Below are 24,207 nucleotides of genomic sequence, written 5' to 3'. Positions count from 1 at the left end.
GAAATACAGATATGGCTTTCGTTGTAGAAATAGAAACACGCATAGCGGCGCTATGAACTAATATATACTGTATAGCTAATGATTATATTAAGAAAATCTTCATTCTGCTGATTATGTGGCCGCTGATACCCTGACCACAGAAAACTCTGACGTGCGATTTGATGCCAGCCACCGGTCAATCCATGGCGCTAAAAGCAACTAAAAAATCGAAAAGCGCTAGCATGCGCTAGCGCTGGTTGCTCTCAGGTGCGTAAAAGTGTAGCAGTGTGATTGGTCACTCGTTGCCTCTTGCGATACTTGTCATGAGCGATAAGAGAGCGATCGCAGTACAATCAGTACGATGAAAATAGTTGTCTGCACTTGGTGGGAGTGGCAAGCTCTCCAAAGGCTGCCCAGCACCGCTGTGTCAACAAATGCCTTCGCATTGGAAGGATGATGCGGAGATAACACGAAGTATAGGCGCATAGGTTTCAGACAGTCTGTTAAAAAACTTGATGGTCCCGCGATTATCAGGTGCGATATGAAAGGTTGAGGCGGCGGAGAGTACCAAGGTGGGAATTCATGTCACGACGCGTGTATTTTGCTCGTATATCTGTGTATCACGCACTTCAATAGCTCGCGGATGTGCCCGTGCTCGATGAGCAGCACCTGCATTTCGCCGTTTCATTGCTTCAGGCCAACGGGATATTAAATGATTATTCGCAAACTGGGGTCAAACGGCGGTGCAGTGCGTGCACCTGCTGCTGTGCTCGCGCGCCCGTGCATCAAACAGCTGTCATATGCGAAACCAAACAGATGTGTGCAGTGGAAACTTATGCTATACGATTGTCTTGCTGGCCTAAATGGAGCGCGTGTTTTCAGTTGCTTTTGTTTGTTCTTGCTCCGATGTTTTAAAGCGATTTTAGTGGATACTGCATGCGCCTTAAATAGATATGCCATGCTCGCGCGAGATCGGCCGGTGTCGCGCGCATTGACAGGACACAAGTGTTCGAGATCTGTGCGCGTGTATTTCACATAACTTTCATCTGACGTTTGGTGATTCGTAGACGTGAGCCATGGGGCCGTTTCTGCGGCGATGTCCTGCTACCCTGCTGCTGCTGCTGCTGCTGCTGTTACTCGCGGTCAACGTGTGCGCGACGCCCCGGCGACCAAACATCGTAGTGCTTCTCGCCGACGACCTCGGTTACGGTGACGTGGGCTGCTTCGGCAACAACACTATATCCACGCCGAACATAGACAGGTATCTATGACTGCAAATGGCTAGTGTCACTTATCCATCAAGACTGTTTCAATACCTGAAGTAATGATACCTCACAAAAAATAAAAATAAAAAAAAGTCAGTAACCTATGGTATGCAGCATTTTTGAAATATTAAAGGTAGTTAAACACCGATAAAGCCATCTTCAAAGTCAGCCGCGGTCATCATGCATCTTGCAGAATCTGATGGAACCATTTTGCATACAACGTTCTTGATACTAATGTGGCTATAGTATTAGATAACAGGTGGCTTACAAGTGTTTGTGCATTCGTCACAACTCACTATATGCAGCTTTGGGACATTAAGCCCTGCACTTTGTTTTACAGCAATTCTTCGTCTTGCCTTTTTCATTGCTTACAGACCCACGAACTCATCTCCATTTTGCTTGCGCAGCAGATGGACTGGTGAGGTGAACCAATCAGACGTACAAGCACAATTTCACACCATTTTATTTTGGCACTCTGAGGATCTTGCGAATATATAGTGTTAAAAAGATCTCGCGTATAGTGTTAATAGTGTAAAGTGCTTTGTAGCTTCATGCTGCATTGGAGTGGATGACAATGTTCCCTTTCATGAACCATTTCCAGCTTGCGTAATTCCGCAGAATTGATTCGGTGTCCCTGTGCTTTGATTTGTTGATTAATTCACTCCCACGCTGCAGTGTGCTAGCCTTCTGGTTGGCTCAGATGGTAGAGCCACTGTCCCGGAAAAGCATTGGTCCTGGGTTCGAATCCCAAATCAGGACGAATTTTTCTTCAACTGCGAAGCTTCATTTCTGAGAAAACCACACGAGTTTCTTTTGTAGCTTCATGCTACATTTTGGTGGATGACAATTTTCTCGTTCATGAACATTTCTCTACCTTACATCATTCTGAAGAACTAATTGCAAAAGCATTAAGAAGCGGTACATTTTGATTAGGTCAGCGGAAGCAGCATATACTTGAATAATCATTACTTACTCGTATGGCAGGTGTTATTACATACCTACCAACTTTCCCAAATTTTTAGTAAGGCTTACGAATTTCGGCTCATTTTATGAATGCTGCCTCACCATTTGTGAAAAATAAATTTGTTTGCCGGAAAGTTCCGCTTGTAAGTCTCCGAACTTTCCATTAGATAACTTCTGATGGTGAATGGATGCAGCAGGAGTACTTTTCGAGCAAGCTTATTTAGACAAGTTTCTTGTAGCAAACAAAATCGGCATTTTGTTGTGGAAAACAGCACGAGAGACACACAACACGCAGATCTTGTATTGTCTGTATCTCAGTCCTTGCTTTTTATCAATTCCTGGCCATGGTGGCAGCATTTCATTGGGAGCGAACTGCAAGAATGCCCATGTACCGTGCACTGGGTACACATTAAAGGACCCCAGATGTTTGAAATTGTTCCGGAGTCCCCCACTGGCGGTGTGCTTCATAATCATATCGTGGTTTTAGCTTGCAAGATCCCAGAATTAAATTTTTTTTCCAGTCCTTCTTTCTTGCACTCTTTTCCACTACAAGATTCCATACCAACTAGTCCATACCAACACCCTCTTGCAAGACGCGCAGTGGCAAAGTCATTGAAAAGGCCACTGTGATCAGAAAACAATGTGTTGGTTGTTGATCTCTGCTGTGTCATGTTTTTTAATGTTTTATTGACATTATGTAATAGAAGTTGACGCCTTTAGGTGGCACTGGCTACCCCTTGTCACTTGGCAAACAAAGATATTGTCACAAAATTTTTTAGAGAGCATGGCACAGGAGTACCACAAAAAAGAGTCAGTCAGCAATATGCATCTTCTTGTGTGCCATGTCTAAAGGTGAATAATTGTTAAAAAAGTTTGTATGTATTCCTTTGTGCCCTCAACAGGCTTTTCCCCTTCTCCTCTGTATGGTGTCCATTTGATTTTACAAATGTTCGAATTCGTAGGCGTTATTGTGACGTAAAACATCCGCACTCTAGTAAGTTCATACTTTCTGCCTTGTCTTCGTTTGCTGCAGGCTGGCGCAAAATGGAGCCGTGCTGACTCAGCACACGGCAGCCGCAGCCGTTTGTACTCCAAGCAGAGCAGCGCTGCTCACGGGCAGGTACCCTGTGCGCTCAGGCAAGTGCCTGTTTCAGAAAGGTTGTTTGGCAGTCCAACCAGCCTCTATCCCAAGGTGCAAAGTGCACTTACACATAGCTTGCTTTGTGACGCTTATGCTAGCGAAGGAACCAGTTGAAATGTGACACAGGTAGGAAGCCCAAACTGCTAAAAAGCGAGACAGACGTGGTTGAAACGAGCACCTACTCTGTACTGTTACCTTCCGACATTTGTCTGAACCAAGAAGGTACAGCTAATTATAGTGATTTGTTTTGTTTCTGGTTTCACCACTTTTTCATGACGTCAGCGCAACTTCGACACATAAACATAGTTTAGGCCCTACGCAGTTGTTGGCAATGCAACATGTAGTGGTTCTACAACAAGAAACATTCTATTTTGTACCTTGCCGTTTATGCCTAAGTTGCCCATCATAGTATCTACAGTTACTGAGCGGTAAAAGATGATTGTGGTTCCCTGAATGCCTCAAGGACAGTTGAAACTTATAATGACTCTGTGCAAGGTTGTCTTGCTGGTCAGAGATGGCCAGCGTTCAGCAGCGGTGGCATGAACATATGCATTACAAGGTACTACATATGGGAGGCACACGATCAGCCATTGTTGTGTTAAATCATGTGCATTGAGCATCACTTCACATTTCCCTCTATTTCCTACTCCTATGGCCACTGGCCACTGGTAAATGTAGGTCTCTTAATTTATTACCTTTGGGTTCCAGGCATGGAAAGCTACTTTAAGAACAAGGTGTTCATAATAGTCGCAGCAAGTGGTGGGCTACCTGCAAATGAGACTACGTTTGCCAAGGTTCTTCAACAGCAAGGTTACATCACAGGATACATAGGTGAGAACCTTCTTTCTACAAGTGTCTTACTTCTGAGTGGCAAATGAATCAGTGCTAGGCATGTTGAAAGAGCACAGTGGTCTATTACAGTTACAGAATGGGTGCCAATTGCAGGGAAGCGCAGTCGAAGAAGGCAGAGAATTAAGTGGTGTGATGAAGCTAGGAAATTTGCAGGCACAACTTGTGTACTTAGCAAGACAGGGGTAATCGCAGATCACTGAAAGATGCCTACGCCGTGCAGTGGATGTAAATAGGCCGATTATGTTTTTGATGATGATAATGATGTGAATTTGCATAGGCTTTGTCAAGCTGGCTTCAAACACCTTGGTGATGTGCAAATTGATCACATTCAACAATTATTACATCATAATTGCAACAAGTTGCAAATCTCCTCCCATAAACAGCCAGAAACATACAAACAGTAAAGTGGGGGGAATGGAGCCTAAGAAAGCGTCAAAAGCAATTGGCTTGTTTTTGTGCTCCTGAGCTGAAGTTTCTTCATAACCGTAAATTTCTTAGATGATTTTTAGTGGTGTTACCCGCTATGTTGGCTCAGTGGCTGTGGTGTTCTGCTGCTGACCAAGATGTCGTGGGTTTGAATCCTGGCTGCCAAAGCCAGATTCCAATGGGAAGGAATACAAGAACGCTTGTGTATTTAGATTTAGGTGCATATTGAAAAACCCCAGATGGTCAGAATGAATGCACAACTTTCCACTACGGCATCTCTAAATACATTAAATTCCATAATTTCATTTTGATTTGACACCTAATGCTGTTAACTAATGCCGCAGGCAAGTGGCACCTGGGCTTGTACTGCACGTCCAAGAAGGACCCCTGCCACCACCCGCTGCATCACGGTTTCGACTACTTCTACGGACTACCCCTGACGAACCTCAAGGACTTCGGCACCAATAGCGGCAGTGTGGTCACTACATATGTTCCCAACCTCTTCCGCTTCTGCTACACCGCTATGGCGCTCAGTGCCGCTTTCTCCTACCTGCTCCTCCGTAGCGGAAGACCAGTCCTTGCATCATTTGTGTTCACCCTCTTTTTCCTCGACCCCGCCGCACTTATGTTCTTCATCAAGAACATCCCAACACTCAACGGCGTGGTTATGCGGAATTTCGACATAGTTGAGCAGCCCATTCGGCTGCCGGGCATGACGCAGAGACTTGTCGCCGAGTCCCAGCAGTTCGTGCGCTCCGCAGTCGCAGAAGGGAAGCCCTTCCTACTCTTCCTCTCCTTCGTCCACGTGCACACGGCACTGTTCTCGCACCCGTTCTTTGCCGGCAAGAGCGCACACGGCCGCTACGGTGACAACGTTGAGGAGCTGGACTGGGCCATTGGCAAGGTGAGGCCACCTTTCGCTGTCATGGGTGACGATCGCCTACAATAAATTATCATTGAAAGAATAGTAACCCTGTATTGAAATGGGTACCATTGTTTTGGCATGACTGTTTATAAACACAATAAAGGTTCGATGGGCGCAAAATGCGAAGACACCCGTGTACTCCGAGTACTCAGACACCCGTGTACTCAGAAGAGCCCCAAGTGACCCAAATTTCCACATCTTGGTTTTGGCACATAAAGCCCCATAGTTTATTTTTTTTTAATAAAAAAAGTTAAAACCTACTTATGACGCAAAGCTTGTTTGAGTTAGCGAGGTGTAGCAGCACTAATGGATGACACAAGCATAGCCTTGTTGCCTGTAGCTGTCTGCGTCACGAGGACAGAGGCGAAACTTGATGTTTGCTGAGAGAGAATATTGATGACAGCTGTAAGCACAGAGAAAAATGACAGTTAACACATTTAAGGCTTCACACCCCTTTTGTCACAGTGGCGCATCCCTTCTGAAGGATCGGCCAAAGGTGAGCACATAGCCAGTGGCACCATACACAGTGACCCAAGTTGCCTACTAGGCAAGACAGCACATACCCAGCATATATCCGGTGAGAAAAGGACGAGGTAGGCCAAGCCCTAGGGAAGAGGCAATGAAAGCATTGCTTTAACATCTGGTGCTAGTGTCTATGGGAACTGCCAGCATGGCAGTTCAGTCAGCTAGAAAATGATTTAACCAGTTTTAACAATACATTTGATTATAACAATGAGTAGCCGATGCACCTTTGACTTTTACATGTGTTCTATGGTAAAGTGAACCGCTTACTACAACGCTCCCATGCCGTGTTATTGGTTATAGCAATTAAACCTGGCTACTGGGTATGTGTGCTGAAAAGAAGAATGCGAAATCCTTAAACAGAACAAAAAAAAGTGAGCTGTTGTATTCACCAGCATGCCCCACATCCACCTTTGTTCCATGCACTCGACATGGCATACCTTCGTCGCATTGCCCTACACATTGCGGTCCTCCTGCACCCTTCTCTCTTCCACCCCTCCGATGTTGGTGCAGCCGACTTGTGTATCAGAGGGGCAAAAGGGAGAAGTGTTGGAACCGTACTGTGTTCCAGCACTTGTCTATTGCTGGAACAACATTTGAGCTGTTGCTAGTGTCATTCTGAAATGATATCCGTTGCCCCGTTTCGCGCAGGTTACAGAACTGTTGCAGGAGACGGGCCAGGCAAACAACACTTTTGTCTACTTCACTTCTGACAATGGCGGCCACATCCAAGAGGTTGGAGTAAATGGCGAGAGGGAAGGTGGCCACAATGGCATCTTCAGAGGTACCAGTCCACCATTAAAATCATACCTCATGTTCACATCCCCAAAGCTTACCAAAAATTCAAGAAATATGTGCAAAGTGTACGTGCAGTTTAAACTCGAGTTTTGCCCTCGGGTGCAGCTTCAGGGAAGTGTGCAAGGCATTGCCATGAAGCCATACAGTGCTTTGACAGAGCAGCAGTAAAAGTGGCGATGACCGATTCGGGAGCTCTGATATCATCTTGTCTTTTGTAAAGGCTGGGAGAAATCATCATATTTGCCTGTGTTATACGTTCAAGTTACAAGCAGGAAACTAGGGTATTGTTGCCATTTCCTCTATGTACCTGCATTCACGGCCTGTTAAGAGTAAGTTTGAGCTCACACCCAGCTTTAGTTTTTAGTTTGCTTTTTTCAGCTCACAAATCAGGGCAAACGGTAAGTATAAATTGCTATTCCAGGTAAAACTTATCGGGGCTACACTCTTGGAGGGCACAGAATAGGCTTCAGACAAAAGGCTTCATAAAGCAGTAGAAACTCTAAGGCACAAGTAAAATTTTGTGCATGCATATATGACCCACAGTAGACTCCACTAAACAGTGTAACCTGCTACTGAAAATGAAATTTTGCATGACTAGGCATCCCAGAGGCACATATGACGTACAAGAGGCTTAGGCAAGAGGCATCACAAGTGTAACTTGCAGAGAGGAAGTTCAAGTCTGGCTACTGAGTAGAGCAGAGTTCCCATTTCACAATCAAGGTCTCTATTCACAAAACTTCTCTTACAAAAGAGTGTTTCTTCATTTTTACACAAGAGAACTTTTGATCATTGGGTGGAATTTGAGCATCTGCTGTTGGCTTGCTGACGAGACTATCACCATAGTGAATGCCTATTGTAGGTGACACTTATGTAAGTGAAGTCATGTGAAGATGTGCCCAGGTGACTGGCAACTTTTTCTTTCAAACACGTTTCCTTCTTTGCAATGCAGGTGGGAAGACCATGGGAGGGTGGGAAGGGGGAATACGCGTGCCCACAGTGGTTTCCTGGCCGGAACGCATTCCCCGTGGCCACAAGATTGAGGTGTCAACAAGCCAGCTCGACATGCTGCCCACGCTGCTGGCACTGGCTGGGGCAGAGCCTCCTCGGGATCGCATCATAGATGGCAGCAACATACTCCCGTTGCTCCGCAATGAGTCCGCAGCTCACTCGCACGAGTTCCTTTTCCACTACTGCGGCATTCATATCCACGCTGTCCGCTACATGCCTCGGGATGGTGAGTCCATGTGGTTTCTGGCAGTTAACCACAGGGAGCTCGCATGGCAGAAAGTTTCAAGTCACGAACAGCAGCTCATCAGTATGATCAAAAGAAAAAGCATACCAGGTTACCACTTTCAATGGAAATAGACTTATTAAAGAGCTCCCCTTGTAAATATCGCAACTATGTCATACCAGCTAAATTATTTGAAAGAGGTGGGCGCTACTTGCGAGAAAAATTGCTGGGTGACTTGAGCAAATAACAATGTTTCACTTATTACTAAATTTGTAATAAATAACTTAAAAGCACATGCCTATTACAGATCTGATGCAAATAGCAATGAAGTAGTAATAATAAATTTAACAGGAATCCTGTGCTTAGCACCAGTTTTGAGAAATACATCCTCAAAATGGTAAAAAGACATTAATGTTCCAGTTAACACTTATTAGCATTCCATTTTCTATGGTTCTGATAAGTGCCACTTAATAATGGTGGCATCGATGTTTCCTGCCTAAGTGGCTCCTTATAATTTTCTTTTTTTTATACTGGGTTGTTTATGAATGTGGTTCTTCTTAAAGGCCCCCTTCTCACTTTGGATTTCATTTGGGCACTGAAATGTCCAGGAGCCACAGGACTGTAGGCAAACAAATATGTCCGACAAGGTCCAGGGACCATTTGACGAATACAGCATTACAAAGCACAAAAAAAGTGCGGAGTTACCACACTTGAAGCATTGAACCAGGCCAAAGTATGACAGAGGCAGAAACAATGTGCATAACAGATTGCTGTGGGACATACTCACTGGAACAAATGTTTCTCAAGCAAAAAAACTAAAGGCAGTCCACATAGAGCTGAGAGAAAGGACTCGCAATGTCAAGTTCAGGTTTCTCTTGCAACATGGTGCTGCTGACATATGTCCTGTTACTCATCAATTGCTGGCATTGACGAACTTGCACAGGCAAGGCGTAGCTACAGCAACCCTTGGTGAAAGCCCTGTGTTTTCTGGGGCGAGATGTTGTGGTGTCATCTAGTAGGCACTTCACATATGATGACTGTTGCCTCCGCAATTTTGTTCGATGCCTTTTTGTGTTTTTCTGCATTTATTTGAGCAATTACACACATGACACAAACCAGGGCAAACTCATCCGAGTCACGGTTGCTTGGTGAACGCGATGATCCTCGCGTTCCACGGTTGGTAGAGGCTGCCAAGGCAGCGGTAGCGAAGCACAAGGTGTCAATGCAGGGCGTATCGCAGCAGTTTGACTTTCTCAACTCGGTCTGGCATCCATGGTTGCAGCCACGCTGCAGCTTTCCATTCTACTCCTGCCGAGAGAACTTCACCCTTGCAGCTTCCTTATGAGCCGAGCTCACAACACATAGGTGACCTGTGCAAATTTGTGTAGTGTAGACTCCAAGTGCATGGGTGACATCAGTGCCCCAAAGGAGGGGGGGGGGGGAGCAGATTTTAATATTGTCACCCAGCTATGGCAACTAAAACAGTTTAGCACCGACAGACTGGGACAAAACGTCTGCCTTTAGCGATGGCTGGTCCTCGGAGAGCCCGCGCGCAACCACGAACTTCGTCGTTCTCGCCTTAAGGGTCCGGTGTCAACACGTGCAAACCTATTTCGCTTCATTGCTCCCCTCTCAAAAGCGACCGGCCCGGTCGCTTCAAGGGCAGCGGGCGCGCACTATGGGCAAGAGTGTCAACATGAAAAGACAAAAAAAAACACATAGAGGAATGTACACAATGCTGAAGCGGTTTGTGAGGGTTGCTTAGCCCTGGCGTGCGTAGTACGGCTTCATCCGTACTACGTGGACGACTTCAGCACGTGGACGGCGTCGGTTCGAACCAGGATCAGAGGTTCGAGGCACCACCTCGTAGTTCACATCACTGAGGCGGCGTACGACTTCGTAGGGGCCGAAGTAGCGGCGCAACAATTTCTCTGAGAGCCCGCGGTGCCGGATAGGCATCCACACCCACACGCGGTCGCCTGGTAAGTACTGGACATTCCGTCGGGTCCGGTTGTAACGGCAGGCGTCGGCATTCTGCTGGGTGCGGATGCGATTCCGAGCAAGCTGGCGAGCTTCCTCGGCTTTCTCGACGAAATCTTCAGTGTTGTCATTCCTTGTGGTTCCTTGGTCTACCGGCAGCATGGCGTCTAAGGGGGTTGTAACGCGACGTCCGTAAACAAGCTCGAATGGTGTAAACTCGGTGGTCTCTTGCACAGCGGTATTGTAAGCAAACGTGGCGTATGGCAAAATTTCATCCCATGTTTTGTGTTCCACATCAATGTACATGGAGAGCATGTCGGCTAATGTTCTGTTTAGGCGCTCTGTTAAGCCGTTAGTTTGGGGATGATAGGCTGTGGTCTTTCGGTGGTCGGTGTGCGTCAGTGTGACGACTTGTTGCAATAACTCCGCTGTAAACGCTGCACCGCGGTCAGTAATGAGTACAGCGGGTGCACCGTGGCGAAGCACGATGTTGTGGACGAAGAAGCTGGCGACTTCAGCAGCAGTTCCCCGCGGCACAGCTTTTGTCTCCGCATAGCGAGTTAAATAGTCAGTTGCCACGATTATCCACTTATTTTGCAAGGAGGACGTGGGGAACGGCCCAAGAAGGTCCATTCCGACTTGCTGGAACGGCGCCGGAGGCGGATCCAAAGGCTGGAGGAGGCCGGCAGGCTTGACGGGTGGAACTTTACGCCTCTGACAGTCACGGCATGTTCGCACATAGCGCTGAACCGATGAAAATAGGTGTGGCCAATAGTATTTTTGCCGTATGCGCGCTAATGTCCTCGCGAAGCCCAAGTGGCCGGCACAGGGATCGTCGTGACACGCCTGTAAAACTTCCTCGCGCAGTGTCGTCGGAACGACGAGAAGGAACGTTTCCTGGCTGTTCTCGAAATTTTTCTTGTACAGGACATCGTTTCGCAGGCAGTACGACGTCAATCCTCGTGAAAGTGGGCGTGGGACAACAACGTCAGCTCCCTCGAGATATCGGATGACTGGAAGCAGCTCAGAGTCTGCACGTTGATAGTCAGCCATGCGCACCACGTCGACGACACCAAGAAACGGCAAATCTAGCTCCAAGTCGGAGGATGTCAAGGGAATAGGAGAACGTGACAAGCAGTCAGCGTCGCTATGCTTATGGCCGGATCTGTAGACAACAGTTATGTCGTATTCCTGGAGGCGGAGGCTCCAACGAGCGAGGCGACCTGACGGGTCTCGTAGATTGGCAAGCCAGCAGAGCGAGTGGTGGTCACTGATTGCTCGAAATGGCCGGCCGTATAAGTAGGGTCGGAACTTGCTGATGGCCCACACGACTGCTAAGCATTCTTTTTCGGTCGTTGAATAATTAGCTTCTGCTTTTGTCAGACTACGACTGGCGTACGCAATTACACGTTCTGCGCCATCTTGCCATTGAACCAGAATGGCCCCGAGTCCTACGTTGCTGGCGTCGGTGTGTATTTCAGTTGCCGCGGTGGCATCAAAATGCGCCAGCACTGGAGCGGATTGAAGGCGTTTACGCAATTCGGTGAAGGCCTGCTCTTGTTCTTCCGTCCACGCAAAGGGCACATCTTGTCGCGTCAGTCTCGTGATCGGTTCAGCAATCCTTGAGAAGCCTTCAACGAAACGACGGTAGTAAGCGCAGAGGCCCAGGAACCGCTGAACAGACTTTTTGTCTTTAGGACGAGGAAACTCGGCAACGGCAGCGAGTTTTTCTGGGTCTGGTCGTACTCCTTGGGCGCTGACCACGTGGCCTAGAAACTTGAGTTCCTGGAAGCCAAAGTAACATTTTTCAGGCTTGATGGTGAGGTTGGCCTTGCGTATTGCGGTAAGAACACTTCGTAGCCGGGCGAGATGTTCATCGAACGTGCTGGAAAACACAATAACGTCGTCTAGGTACACTAGACACGTCTGCCACTTTAGTCCAACGAGTACAGTGTCCATCATTCGTTGGAACGTAGCAGGGGCGGAACAGAGACCGAAAGGCAGCACTTTAAATTCGTACAGCCCATCGGGAGTCACGAAGGCGGTTTTTTCACGGTCACGCTCGTCCACTTCGATTTGCCAGTAGCCTGACTTTAGGTCTAACGAAGTGAAGAACTGAGCATGACGCAGACGGTCCAAAGCGTCATCGATCCGTGGCAGGGGATAAACGTCGCGTTTGGTGACTCGGTTAAGCCGTCTGTAGTCAACGCAGAAGCGGAGTGTGTTGTCTTTCTTTTTTACTAGTACGACAGGTGATGCCCACGGACTTGTCGACGGCTGGATGACGTCATCATTTAGCATTTCTTGAACTTGACGCTTAATCGCCTCCCGCTCCATAGGTGACACACGATACGGATGCTGACGAACAGGCCGCGCCGACTCCTCTGTAACTATCCGGTGTTGCGTAACGGAAGTGCGCTGGACTTTGGATTCCGTGGAAAAACAGCCGGAGAATTCTGTCAGTAGGCCCAGCAGCTGATCCTTCTGGACATCTGTTAAGTCAGCATTAATGTGGACGCGGGTATTCAGGCTGGCGTGAGCTGTTGCGTCCAGTGAAGTCACTTGTAATGTGCCGATATCGGAGAAGTCAGCAATTTCGTTCAGGAATGCCACAGCTGTACCTTGAGGGACGTGCTGATACTCATGGCTGAAGTTTGTCAACAACACTTGCGAGCGCTTATGCTGTATTCGAACAAGGCCGCGGGCGATGCAGATGTGTTTTTCAAGCAGCAGCTGGATATTTGCCTCGGCAATACCCTCATAGCCGTCGAATGCGTCGCAGGTGACGAGGGTCAATACGCTGCTCCTTGGCGGCACCGTGATGTTCTCGTCAACAATCCTCAAGGCGTTGACATACGTGTCGTCAGTGCTGCTCCCTGCTAAGGCCTGCGCCGTCGAAAACGTTACCCGCGACTTTTGTAAGTTGATCACAGCTCCATTAGCCTGCAGAAAGTCCATTCCCAGAATTAGGTCCCTCGAGCAGCTTGGGAGGATAACGAAATCTCCGAGGTACGTAAACCCACGAATGCTCACTCGGGCTGTGCATCTTCCTACCGGGGTTAGCAGATGTCCTCCTGCAGTTCGAATCTGCGACCCTGTCCACTCGGTAGAAACTTTCTTCAGCTTGCAGGCAAGGTCCATGCTCATAACTGAGGTGTCCGCTCCAGTGTCGATTAACGCCGTTATTTCTTCGTCGTCTATGGTGACAGGAATGTTCGACGTTACTACCTCTCGTAAGGTGTTCGACTCCGTCTGTACGTCTGCGTCGTTCTGTTTTCGTCGTTGTCGTCGTAGTGGAGGATATTGCGTACGGTCGTCGTCAGCGGCCTCACCTCCGGAGGTCGCTGAACTCAGTTTTCCCGACCCGCCGGGCTAGGCGAGCGGCGTCTCAGAGCGCCGCGAGTAAAGGATTGGCTTGGTGATGGAGACCTGTAACGAGCAGGAGACGACGAACGGGGCTCCGGCCATCGCTGATCAACATTGCGACGATTTGCGACGAAACTCTCTATATCCGGCGGCCGCTCACCAGGTCGTGGACGTGGTGCATTCGGCGAGAATCCACGAAGCCCCACATGACGATAAGGACACATTCTGTAGATGTGCCCGGCTTCGCCACAATGAAAACAAAGAGGTTTGTAGTCTGGGGTGCGCCAGACGTCGCTCTTTCTAGTCCTTGCTTCGGCGATGTGTGGTGGGTTGCGAGGCGGCCTGAAGCTTACGTCCATTTGTTGAGTGGGGTGTACCATGCTGCATGCACTTGAGGGTGGCGGACGGCGTACTGCTTCAGCGTAACTCATTTCGGCGTGCGGTACCTGCTGTGGTGCCTCGTACTGTCCAGGAACATGGACGGCCTGTCGGACCTCGGCGCACACCATTTCCGCAATGGAAAGTTGTCCCACAGGGGCCGTGGTCGTCTGCATCTTCTGCAGTTCCTCCTTGACGACAGCCCTGATGAGTTCTCGCAAGGCGCCAACGTCGTTACCGAGGGTAACGGCAGAGAGCTCCCTTGAAATCACGGCGTCGCGGTTGTTTTGCCTGGCCCGCTGTTGAAGGGCCTTTTCCATAGTAGTGGCTTCGTCATGGAACTCTGCAAGTGTCGTCGGCGGATTTCGAATTAGGCCAGCAAAGATTTCCTCTTTGACGCCGCGCATGAGATGGCGCACCTTCTTTGTTTCAGTCATCAAAGGGTCCGCACGTCTGAACAGCCGATTCATGTCTTCTACGTACGCAGTCACTCGCTCATTGGGGCCTTGAATTCTTGCCTCCAACGCTAACTCCGCTCTCTCCTTCCTGTCCGCCCTGGCGAAGGCATTGAGGAACTGCCTACGAAATTCTTCCCATGACGTCAGTGTCGCCTCGTGGTTCTCAAACCATATTTTCGCGGAATCTTCAAGAGCGAAGTACACGTAACGTAGCTTACGCTCGTGGTTCCAGTCGTTGAGGTTGGCAACCCGGTCAAAATGGTCAAGCCAGTCATCGGCGTCCTCGGAAGCACTTCTGTGGAACAGATTCGGCGTCCGGATGTGATTGACGACAACGTGCGATGCTGCAGGAGTGGCGGGAGGTGGTTGGGTCGTCATTTTAGTTCGTTCAGGTAGCAGACCGTGCTGTGGCTGGAGTCCCTGGAGGCGTCAGCTGGCACGTACGTGCACAGGGGTAAGCTCGGTTGAACTACTCGCCGGGCTTAGGTCTGGGGTATGCTCCGGAGATCTTAACATCGACCGTACCCAGCACCTCCACCAGAAATGTCACCCAGCTATGGCAACTAAAACAGTTTAGCACCGACAGACTGGGACAAAACGTCTGCCTTTAGCGATGGCTGGTCCTCGGAGAGCCCGCGCGCAACCACGAACTTCGTCGTTCTCGCCTTAAAAGGGTCCAGTGTCAACACGTGCAAACCTATTTCGCTTCAATATGTTTTGAAATTTCATGACTGCTCTCATGTATGCATTTATAATTAATTGTAAGGTTTGTTACAGCACAACACAAGAGGTGGACAAAAGGAAGAAATAAAGCGATGACATGGCACTGACTTCCAAATGATATTTGACTCTCAACTGAAAAAAAAAAAAATTTGTTGAGAGTCAGCGCCGGGTTGTTTTATTCCTTCCTTTTTTCCCCTTTTGTCTGTGTCTTGTGTTGTGCTCTTACGAACCTTACAATGAATCCTAACCAACTGGCCCAACTTGCCCAACTTGCTGTCTTGATCTGCATTTATGCACTGATGCGAAAGCTTTGAAGCACTTTGTTTGCAAGTAAAATGACCCATGTTTACTACTTCACACGTGTGACTGACTGATGCAGGTTCTGGAGTGTGGAAGGTGCACTTCATGAGCCCTGACCCCACCCTCTGCACGTACGTCTGCCACTGCTATGGACATTATGTGCTGCGGCATGACCCACCGCTTGTCTATCACCTGAACTCCGACCCGTCCGAGTCACGGTCGCTTGGTGAAGGCGACGATCCACGCGTTCCGCGGGTGGTGGAGGCTGCCAGGGCAGCGGTGGCGAAGCACAAGGCGTCAATGCAGGGCGTACCGCAGCAGTTTGACTTTCTCAACTCAGTGTGGCGTCCGTGGTTGCAGCCGTGCTGCAGCTATCCGTTCTGCTCCTGCCGAGAGAACTTCACACTCACAGCTTCCTTATGAGCTGAGCTCACGGCAACGCGTAGGTGACCTGTACAAATTCGTGTAGTGTAGACTCCAAGCGTGTGGGTGACATCAGTGCCCTACAGGAGGGGGACATATTTTTAGAATTTTATGACTGCTCTCATGTCTGTATTTATGCACCGACGCAAGAGCTTCGAAGCACTTTCTACCACTGTTCCTGGATGACTGGCGGCTGTGGTGGCAAAAAGTGCTGGGAAATTTACGCAGAGCAAGTGCACTTATTTTGAGGTGCAAATCTTATCCTCGTATCTTGTTTCTGGTATAGATAATTGTTGAAAGTGAAGCTTTGTTGTTAGCGCTTTTTGGTTGTTGTTATACCTGTTTTTGTGGTATTTGAATGGTGTCGAAGAGGCACCACATACATGAAATGTAGCACAATCATATGTTGCTAAACTCTGCATTAACATAAAATTGCTGATGCGAGGAACATCCTCGATAGCTATCAAAACACGTTTTGATTTGTGGCTTTCCAGAATATTGCTGCACCAAGGTATTTGAGCATAGGAATCTCTCTTACTAAACAATGTTGTATCAATCCTGTGAGGCTCTCTGTGATATCAATGCCTCTCAAGCTGAACACAAAGTGACAGCTGCAGAGGGTGTTGCAGCTGTATGCGACAATGTTATTTGCATAGGTAACCACTACGTGGTTTTAAGCAGCAATGGCATGGAATGTATTTCCAACATATTTTCAATGTTGAGTTAGGATGCCTGTTTCACACCACGCAATACGTAAGCTGTATTCAGGGCTGTATATTGTTTTATCTATTTATAACTTAAAGTGGAAACCGCACAGAGTGCAAGACAGTTTAAGCATTACATGGTAGAGAATAGGCGCATTTCCGTGTTGTCAAGGGCCCAGACATGCGAGATATGGGCCATGCTTTCCTGACCCTTGTGCGCATGTGTGAGTTACCAGAAACACCTGGGGACTGTGTCTAGGTACCGCAGAGGAGGATGTGCCCGGTTTATCCCTGGCGAAGCTGCACTACGCGACCACAGATAAATACTCTAGAATACGCTCCACTCGTAGTTTCGTGGCCTAGTAGTCACAGCACTGCACTCACGATTGGGAGGTCTGACATTCGAATTGCGTACTCTATGTTTTTGATTCTTTTTCTTTGTTTTATATGTATCGTTATATCATTTCCCCATTTTACTTCTGCAGTAGTAGTCTGTGACCTATGCTTCACCACCAGGCCTGACTTGGAGGGTTCCTGCTAAAGGGAGTGAAACGATCCGGCGCGAAGTATGTGTTTGAGTGTGCCTCTAGTGATCGCAGACCAATGAATAATGGTACATTGCTAGTATGGGTGTGTTGTATTGTATGCTTTGCCATTGCAGAATCTGTGTTGGCCGCCGTGATCTCACCTGGACGCAAATGCCAGTTCTGGCGTAGTGTGCATTGCCATCAGCTAGGGAAGAATGGAGCAAAGCGCATCCCCCTAGCCGCAGTCCCCAGATTTCTCTCTCGCAACTCATACATGCGCACAAGTGTCAGGCAAAGGCGGCGCAACTTTCACATGTTTGCGCTTTTGACAAAATAGAAATACGCTGAGAATAGATGCAATTGCGCCTTTCTGAAAGCGCAAAACTGTGTGGTTGTTTTTATCCTGCCTGTTTTTAATACTGTTGTCACATGGGCACATTTGATTGCCACTGAGCGTGATCGTCATGGAAATTTCTGAATCAATGGGCACCTTTGCACAGGCTGTGTGAAGGAGCCAACTGTGATTGAGAGAGAGCGAATTTCTAACCTTGTCATTGTCTTCATTTCATGCTCGTTAATACTTTCCTATGAATACAAACCAACCAGCGCATCAAGGAGCAGCTGCTTACCTAGTCTGTACACAACCACAGTGCAAACGATTAATGTGACATACACAAACACACACACACACAGTGTTGTTCCACCAGTATTGTTTCTTTTGCCCATTCCAGTTAGAAAAAAAGAAGTATGTTTCTGGCTCGATACTCTAGTCCGGAATGACTGTAGTTACAGGGACCATCTGCCTTTCTCACATAACTGCTCACAAAACACTTGTTGTAGGTACGACCTCACTCCGTGGGTATCCTTTATTTTCACACTGTCTGGTTGCTGCAAATGTTATGTTTGGTTACACATTATTTTGTGATTTTATAATAAACATTTATTTTACTGCATGTGCCCAGGAGTGTCTGTTTTAATATATGGTATAAGTATCCTACAAGTGGTAAAGCATGCGCTTTCCAAGTGGGACAGTAGAATTACTGAAGGGTGGTGCAGCGCTAGGAAAAGTACGGAACAAAATAGGGAAGGACATTTGCAAATTTGTTCTTTCCTTGTTTTGTCTTTTTTCAGTAACAATTAATACTATAGTACAACTAACTAGCCCAAATGTCTGTAGCATTAATGCCCGTAGTAGTGTTTTAGATTATCACTGTTCTCAGAGGTTGCCAGTACTATACACCGACTATCCAAAATGTCCGTAGCATGGGTACCTTTAGAGTGGTTATAAATCCTTGTAGCTGTTCGCAGCGGTTGCCAGTGTACTACCATATACCGACTAGCCCAAATGTCTGTAGCAGCAGCACCCTTAGAAGCTCTGTAGATCCTTGTATGACTATTCTCAGTGGTTGCTTAATTAGCCAGAAAAACCTTGTACTCCTGCATGTTTGAACAGAGAGATGTCCGAGTTGGCCCCAGCGCTAAACTTTCCTCCAGCAGGTGCACCCTCTTCGCTGGGACATTATCATCCGGTGAAGACTTGCCACAGTGACTCAACATCTATGACGTTCTGCTGAGCACAAGGTTGCCGGATTAATTTCTGGCCATGGGGGTCACATTTCGATAGAGCTGAAATGAAAGAAAAAGCTTCTGTATTTAGGTTTCATTTGGTTAACTTAGGTTAATTAGTTGGTTAATTAACTTCGGTGCAAGGTGGGTGGTCAATGTTAACTAGCAGCCCTCCACTACGATGTGCCTCATAGTCCTAATGTTGCATCTGGGTAATGAAGGCCAACTGCAGCAAAATCTAGGCCCGCACAAGAAGCCTCCTTGTCAAATTTTATGCTTATATTATGAGTGGGTGCATTACGAAAAACTCAAAAGTAGATGTCTCTTATCAAAAACCTGTATGAAAAAAAAGCAGTGCCACTGCTGCTTGATGATAGTCACGCATGACGTGTAAGATTTGGTGCCGCCCGCCACACGCTGAAAAATCTTGGAGGTAACATGTTACACGTCAACATCCCAAAAGCGTGGTGGGGGCAGTTCGAAGCAACGCCCCTGCTCAAAAACATGCACCCATGCTACCATGAGGAAGGAAGAAAATCTAGAGAAAAAGCAATCCAGAGAGACCTCTTCAATCGAGAGGGCACACTCTATGTAGATGCTCCGGGTCCTAACGATGGTATTGCCATAGTGGCAGTCACAGAGGAGAATATAATGTTAATGTGTGAGGCAACCAACAAAAGCAATAACCCTACGATAGCAGAGGAGGTAGCTATCACTCTAGCGGTGGCCCATCGCACCTCACAATTCATCCTAATGGACTCCCAAACCGCGTTCAGGAATTACATTAAGGGTATCACGCCATTAGCGGTTAAGATTCTCGAAACCTCGGAGGCACAAGCCGACGTCAAACATCTGGTCTGGGTACCAGTGCATTAGTGTATAGCGGGGAATGAGTGTGCACACAATGCTGCCTGAGCTTTTGTCCCCTCGGATTTCCACTACCACTCCGGCAACCCTGTATACACGAACCTGCTAACAACATACAAGGGCCTCCTTCAGCATCTAAATAGAATGTCACCCCAATCAATACTCAAAATTTTAGGCAATCGACTAGAAGGGCACCACACTATCCTATGGTGTCCGGCATACAAGGGACTGGCAGGAAACGCGAGGGCAGACTGAATTGCTCGAGGATTAAACGTCTGAGCAACAGCATGGCCTTGCGACGACCTTCCACTGAATTCTCCTGACATCCTCCTACAGCAAAGGCAGGAGCGAAGGCGTTTTGGACATCCTCACTCCGATTTAAACAGCCAATAGGAGAGGGACTGGCGTTGTACTCAGACGAATACACACCCCAACCTGCACCACCTACACAGAATACACCCCACGAGGTTCACTGAGAAGTGCCCGTGGTGCACAGGCGCACACACTAAAACACATCACATGGGAGTGCCCCAGGAGGCCTCCGCACGTAGACAGTCCCATATTACACCAACATCCACTAATGAGGAATAGGCAGTGGGAGGCATGGCTTGCGGACGAGGGTCGGGAGAGCCAGTTGGCTCTTCTGGACCAAGCCCAGTGAGCCGCTCATGCCAGTGTGGCCCTGGAATAGGGGCCCCAACCATCGTGCCTTATTTTATTTACATTCAATAAAGCTTTTACTCAATCACTCATTCCTTCAGCATCACAGACTGGAGCAACAAGCGTATATCTCCCACCCCCCAGCAAAGGGTCTGAACAAGTCGCAAGAAATACAACTTGAAAATTAGAGACATCGTCTTATAACAACCCGTGCAAATTACAAGTAGATCCAGGATCTTTCAACAAGGAATGTAGGTTTTGTGGGGAGAAGGCATACCTTTACCACATGGTATGGGCCTGCCAAAATAATCAGACGCTAGGTACCACAAATCAGCCAGTAATTGAGAGGTGGGAGCCAGCTCCGACCTTGAGAGTCAACAAGAGGTCATTGAGAGCATGGGCAGCAGCCTTTGAAAACGGAGTCCCGGACTAGGAGTACCAATCACATGAACCCTCTTTTTTTAATAAGAAGGCAATAAAGATTTTCATCATCATCAACATGCAGTGTGGTCAACATAGTGGTCAGTGGATATGACGCTGACCACTACTTGCATGGGTTGTCTGCTCAGGTGCTATTTAAAGGCTGCTAATAAGAAAATTAGACTGTTACCAGCACTGCAGCTTTACCATTTCTTCAATAACAGAAAAAGAATTCAAGAACATAGTACTCATTTATGACCAATTTAGCCAAAGTGAAATGTGTTTCAGTTGGCTTTTAAGCCCCACAAATGCACAATGTTGCATATTTGATTCCGGCCCATGGTGGAATCAATCAACCATGTGCGGAAGAAGGGAAAGAAAGGTTAGGTAAGGTGGCAATGTTAGAAGTGCGCTGAAACACTGCCATTCAAGAATATATTATTGATTCGAAGTGATTGCTCAGTTAAATTTGCTTCCTTTATTATTATTATTATCAGTACGTTTCAATTTAGAGTACGTCATTTATTGTGAATTTTCTTGAAAGCTGACGGTAAGGATACAATCAAAACGCTTTTGCACGGTCCCCGAGTGCTCCCGACTTCATGTCCAAATTAATATTTTACGTAGTCACTTCGAAAATTAATACTTTACGTAGTCCCTTTGATGTTAATGTTGAAGAGGACCGAAGGCAATGTACAGCATAAAGCATATGGCTCATGAGAAGTATACGCAACCACTATGGGCCTATAAGAGTGCGTGTCTCCAGCACCGTGCAAATGTTGGTGGCGCTAGAAAAGATCTGTGAGCTAACTGGATTTGGTCGAATTTCACGTCCTCTGACCTTCAAAGGTTGAAGAACCTTTGAAATCCTGCTCTGTCATCTTTTGAAGTTGATTATAACTATTCTTGTTCTGTTATCCCAAGGTGCAGTGACAGCAATGTTTGCTCTGTCATTCAGGACATTCTTTTGGATTCCATGCAGCACTGCCTTCTTATTTCTGCTAAAACAAGCCTATTTTGTCCTCCTCATTTAATTTTCCTTCATTCCCTTTTCATTATACTCTGAAAACTTCTGCAGACACACTACGATTTACTGACCCCAAGCTCTACAGCTTATAATATAGAACACCATTAATGTGACAATTCAAATGAAGCCAGCAGTAAAAAGTGAAAGGCCAGATAGGAGAATGGTTGAGGAAGCCATGTCTTTCCAGTTCACCACCCCCACAAACAAAGGCAACTAGAGTCATTGTTAACATTTTCTTGTTCTTGATTGGCTAATGCACATCTACGACTGTTTACTCCATCCTATACCATATGCAAGACTGTGCACACAACATTGCCTAACATTTCTTACTTGTCAGGCCAGGTTGTATGGTTTAATTTCAACTGCCAAAGTAACGCTAGCGCATGCAACTCAGTCCTGAGCAATAAGACAACAAATCACAAATAAAATCTGTATATGTAATGTTGGTTTTCAGGTATCTCTAAAGCACACAGACCTTGTAATGAAATAGCACATGAGATTTAACAGCTTCTATGATTTCCTTATACTTTCTATACTTAAGCTGCCCCATTCATGGCCAATCATCCAGAATGGGCATTTGGGACTGTGACACAACGAATCATCCCACCAACTCTTTATGCGAACTGTACATGTTTCTGGTATCAAGGGAATGATGACAACAAAAGCAAGGATGTTGGTGAGGTGAATGTAGACAGTGCGACGTCCTAAGTTTTAACAGAAGTCGATACAGAGGCATTTTGTGCTACTGTCAAGCACATCATTGAAAGCAAGCTTTGTACTTGGGTAAACCTTGTATTTTTTCCCTTCAATATTTGAAGCTTCTGCGAGTTCATTTAAAAAGAAGTAAGTATGCGCTGCAATCACAAGCTGCTGCTTTGAGGAGAATAACAGTTGTTCTTTTTTGTAGTCTTTTTTATTTTAATTCACATTAGATTATTTAAGGCAAAGTCATTTCGAAGTGATCCTGAAAGCACAAATGTACCTAACTGCCAAAATGAAACTTGCAGTTTCATTCAGGCACGTCACATTCATTTGCGTTTTTAATGATGGACCTTCGAAAAAATGTAACAGTTTTGATTATTCATTTCAACTCAAACCCTGGTAACAACACACAGAAAGGCAAGTTGCCCAAGACAGATTTGTCGCACTCGTTTGATGCGATTCAGCACGCAAGGTTATGGAGTTCATGCAGGCTTTGTCTGCGATCCAGCAATTACACAAGTCGACCAGAGAGTACTTGAGAATTTACCTAGCCAGTCGCATCATCACCACAGTGGAATTCTCCACTACTTCATTGGTTCGTAAGGGCTTGTCCATGACTCAATGTCTGCGGGCATCAGCGACACCATTCCTCGAATCTTGCCAAGCACTAGAGAATTCGTGCACTGGAAGTCCTCCGGTCCGTATGGAGGTAACAGCCGGACTGAGTCCGCAATTATGAGAGTACCAGGCTCCTGGGCAGACTCGGCCACCGGAATGCGGTTGACGCACATCCACGACCGAACCTTCTCTTTCCTCTCTCGCAACTGTTCGGCGCTGAGCGCTTGCCTTGCCGGCATGAAGAGATTCTCGAGCTGCTCCTTCTCCGCAGGACTTGCATCTGTGACAACAGCAACCGACTTGACAGCGTGTCCCATGACGACGTGAAGCACCTTCGGTTTTTCATCCTCAAACAGGACCATGACAATACTGCGTAGGAAGAAAAAAAAAAGCAGGCTGAACCAATCCAAACATTAAGACGGTAACACAGGACAAGGAAGGGTACAGATCGGGCGAACCAAACATATTACAAATAACATTCCCATATCCGTTACATTCCTCGCATTTCGCTTTAGGCCTCGAAACCTGACCACTCAAGTAGCTATCACAACTACCTCAAATCTGAAAAGCTACTAGGGCTAAACGACTTTTGCAGTAATGTCGACTACAATGCATTCTACCATGAAACTGCTTAACAATGTCTGCTTTTCCCGTTCAGCGGCGAAATGTACAAGCTCAGAACACGTAACAAAGGTGCTAAAACAAGCACTGACGTGTGCGAGTACATTTCTGTTTCCACGTTGCATGAACCTGCTGAACAAGGATGAAAAACAAGACGGTTTGCGTTTTAGTGTAATTTCGGAAAGATCACCGCAACAACAGCTAGGCTACTCGCGATCGGCGAAGGCACTTCCTGATAGCTATCATAACTTCGCTATAACTGTTAACCTCATGCCTACCTTTCCGAGATGGGGTCGACTGTCTTGACGTAACCTGCCAGAACATTGCCATCCGTAGTTTCAACACGAACGAGCTTGTGTACATATGACAGAAGCAACAAAGGATCATCACTGGGCAAAGTGTCCTGCATTTGTTCCGAACCAACTTTGGCCTCACGTTCCATAGCGTCACTACTTTCAGTTAACTAAATACACACGATCAAGGGCACAGACAGTCCGAGAAGTTTTTCACAGACTCTGTTTTCTAGTGTGGACGTGCGCTGCATGTTGGCGGGAACATTGTAGGTGCCGTAAGAGACCGTTGCTGTTCACTCAAGGCGTTTAAGCACGCGCTAGCACAAGCTCCTCAAACTTTTAAAAGCCACGATCAAGCGCTAAGCACCACGAGACACATGGTCAAATACGAGCCACAGAATAAACGCGATATAAGCGCGCGAGCTCTACCAGGCAGTGGCTTTGCTTGTCTCTCTCGCTGGCTTGGCTTGAC

General features: G+C 47.1%; 2 protein-coding genes across 6 annotated transcripts; one reads left to right on the top strand and one right to left on the bottom strand.

Annotated features, from left to right (window-relative positions):
* The first annotated feature begins 102 nt into the window (after window positions 1-102).
* Window positions 103-17,914, top strand: LOC135914397 (steryl-sulfatase-like). 4 transcript variants are annotated; one of them, XM_065447224.2, is made up of 8 exons: window positions 103-246; window positions 1,047-1,240; window positions 3,241-3,344; window positions 4,057-4,179; window positions 4,971-5,530; window positions 6,725-6,857; window positions 7,821-8,105; window positions 15,387-17,914. In XM_065447224.2, exons 2-8 carry the CDS (start codon window positions 1,056-1,058, stop codon window positions 15,728-15,730), a joined length of 1,734 nt encoding a protein of 577 aa, XP_065303296.2. In that variant the 5' UTR covers window positions 103-246; window positions 1,047-1,055; the 3' UTR covers window positions 15,731-17,914. The 4 variants fall into 4 exon arrangements, with proteins under 4 accessions (XP_065303296.2, XP_065303298.2, XP_065303294.2 ...); XM_065447226.2 differs by lacking the exon at window positions 103-246 and adding an exon at window positions 332-513; XM_065447222.2 differs by lacking the exon at window positions 103-246 and adding an exon at window positions 332-551.
* LOC135914400 (gem-associated protein 6-like) lies at window positions 16,977-24,176 on the bottom strand. Of its 2 annotated transcripts, XM_065447236.2 has the most exons (3): window positions 23,721-24,176; window positions 22,751-23,190; window positions 16,977-18,587 (listed from the first exon to the last, which is right to left on the bottom strand). In XM_065447236.2, the coding sequence occupies exons 1-2, from the start codon at window positions 23,882-23,884 to the stop codon at window positions 22,788-22,790; spliced, it is 567 nt and encodes a 188-aa protein (XP_065303308.2). In that variant the 5' UTR covers window positions 23,885-24,176; the 3' UTR covers window positions 16,977-18,587; window positions 22,751-22,787. The 2 variants fall into 2 exon arrangements, with proteins under 2 accessions (XP_065303308.2, XP_065303307.2); XM_065447235.2 differs by lacking the exon at window positions 16,977-18,587 and having other exon boundaries at window positions 21,925-23,190; window positions 23,721-24,175.
* Between the last annotated feature and the right edge of the window lie 31 nt (window positions 24,177-24,207).

The sequence above is a fragment of the Dermacentor albipictus genome, chromosome 7 (genome assembly GCF_038994185.2).
Source record: "Dermacentor albipictus isolate Rhodes 1998 colony chromosome 7, USDA_Dalb.pri_finalv2, whole genome shotgun sequence".
Taxonomy (NCBI): domain Eukaryota; kingdom Metazoa; phylum Arthropoda; class Arachnida; order Ixodida; family Ixodidae; genus Dermacentor; species Dermacentor albipictus.
The sequence above is the reverse complement of the archived record's forward strand: the minus strand, read 5'-3'. Positions and strand labels throughout refer to the sequence as shown.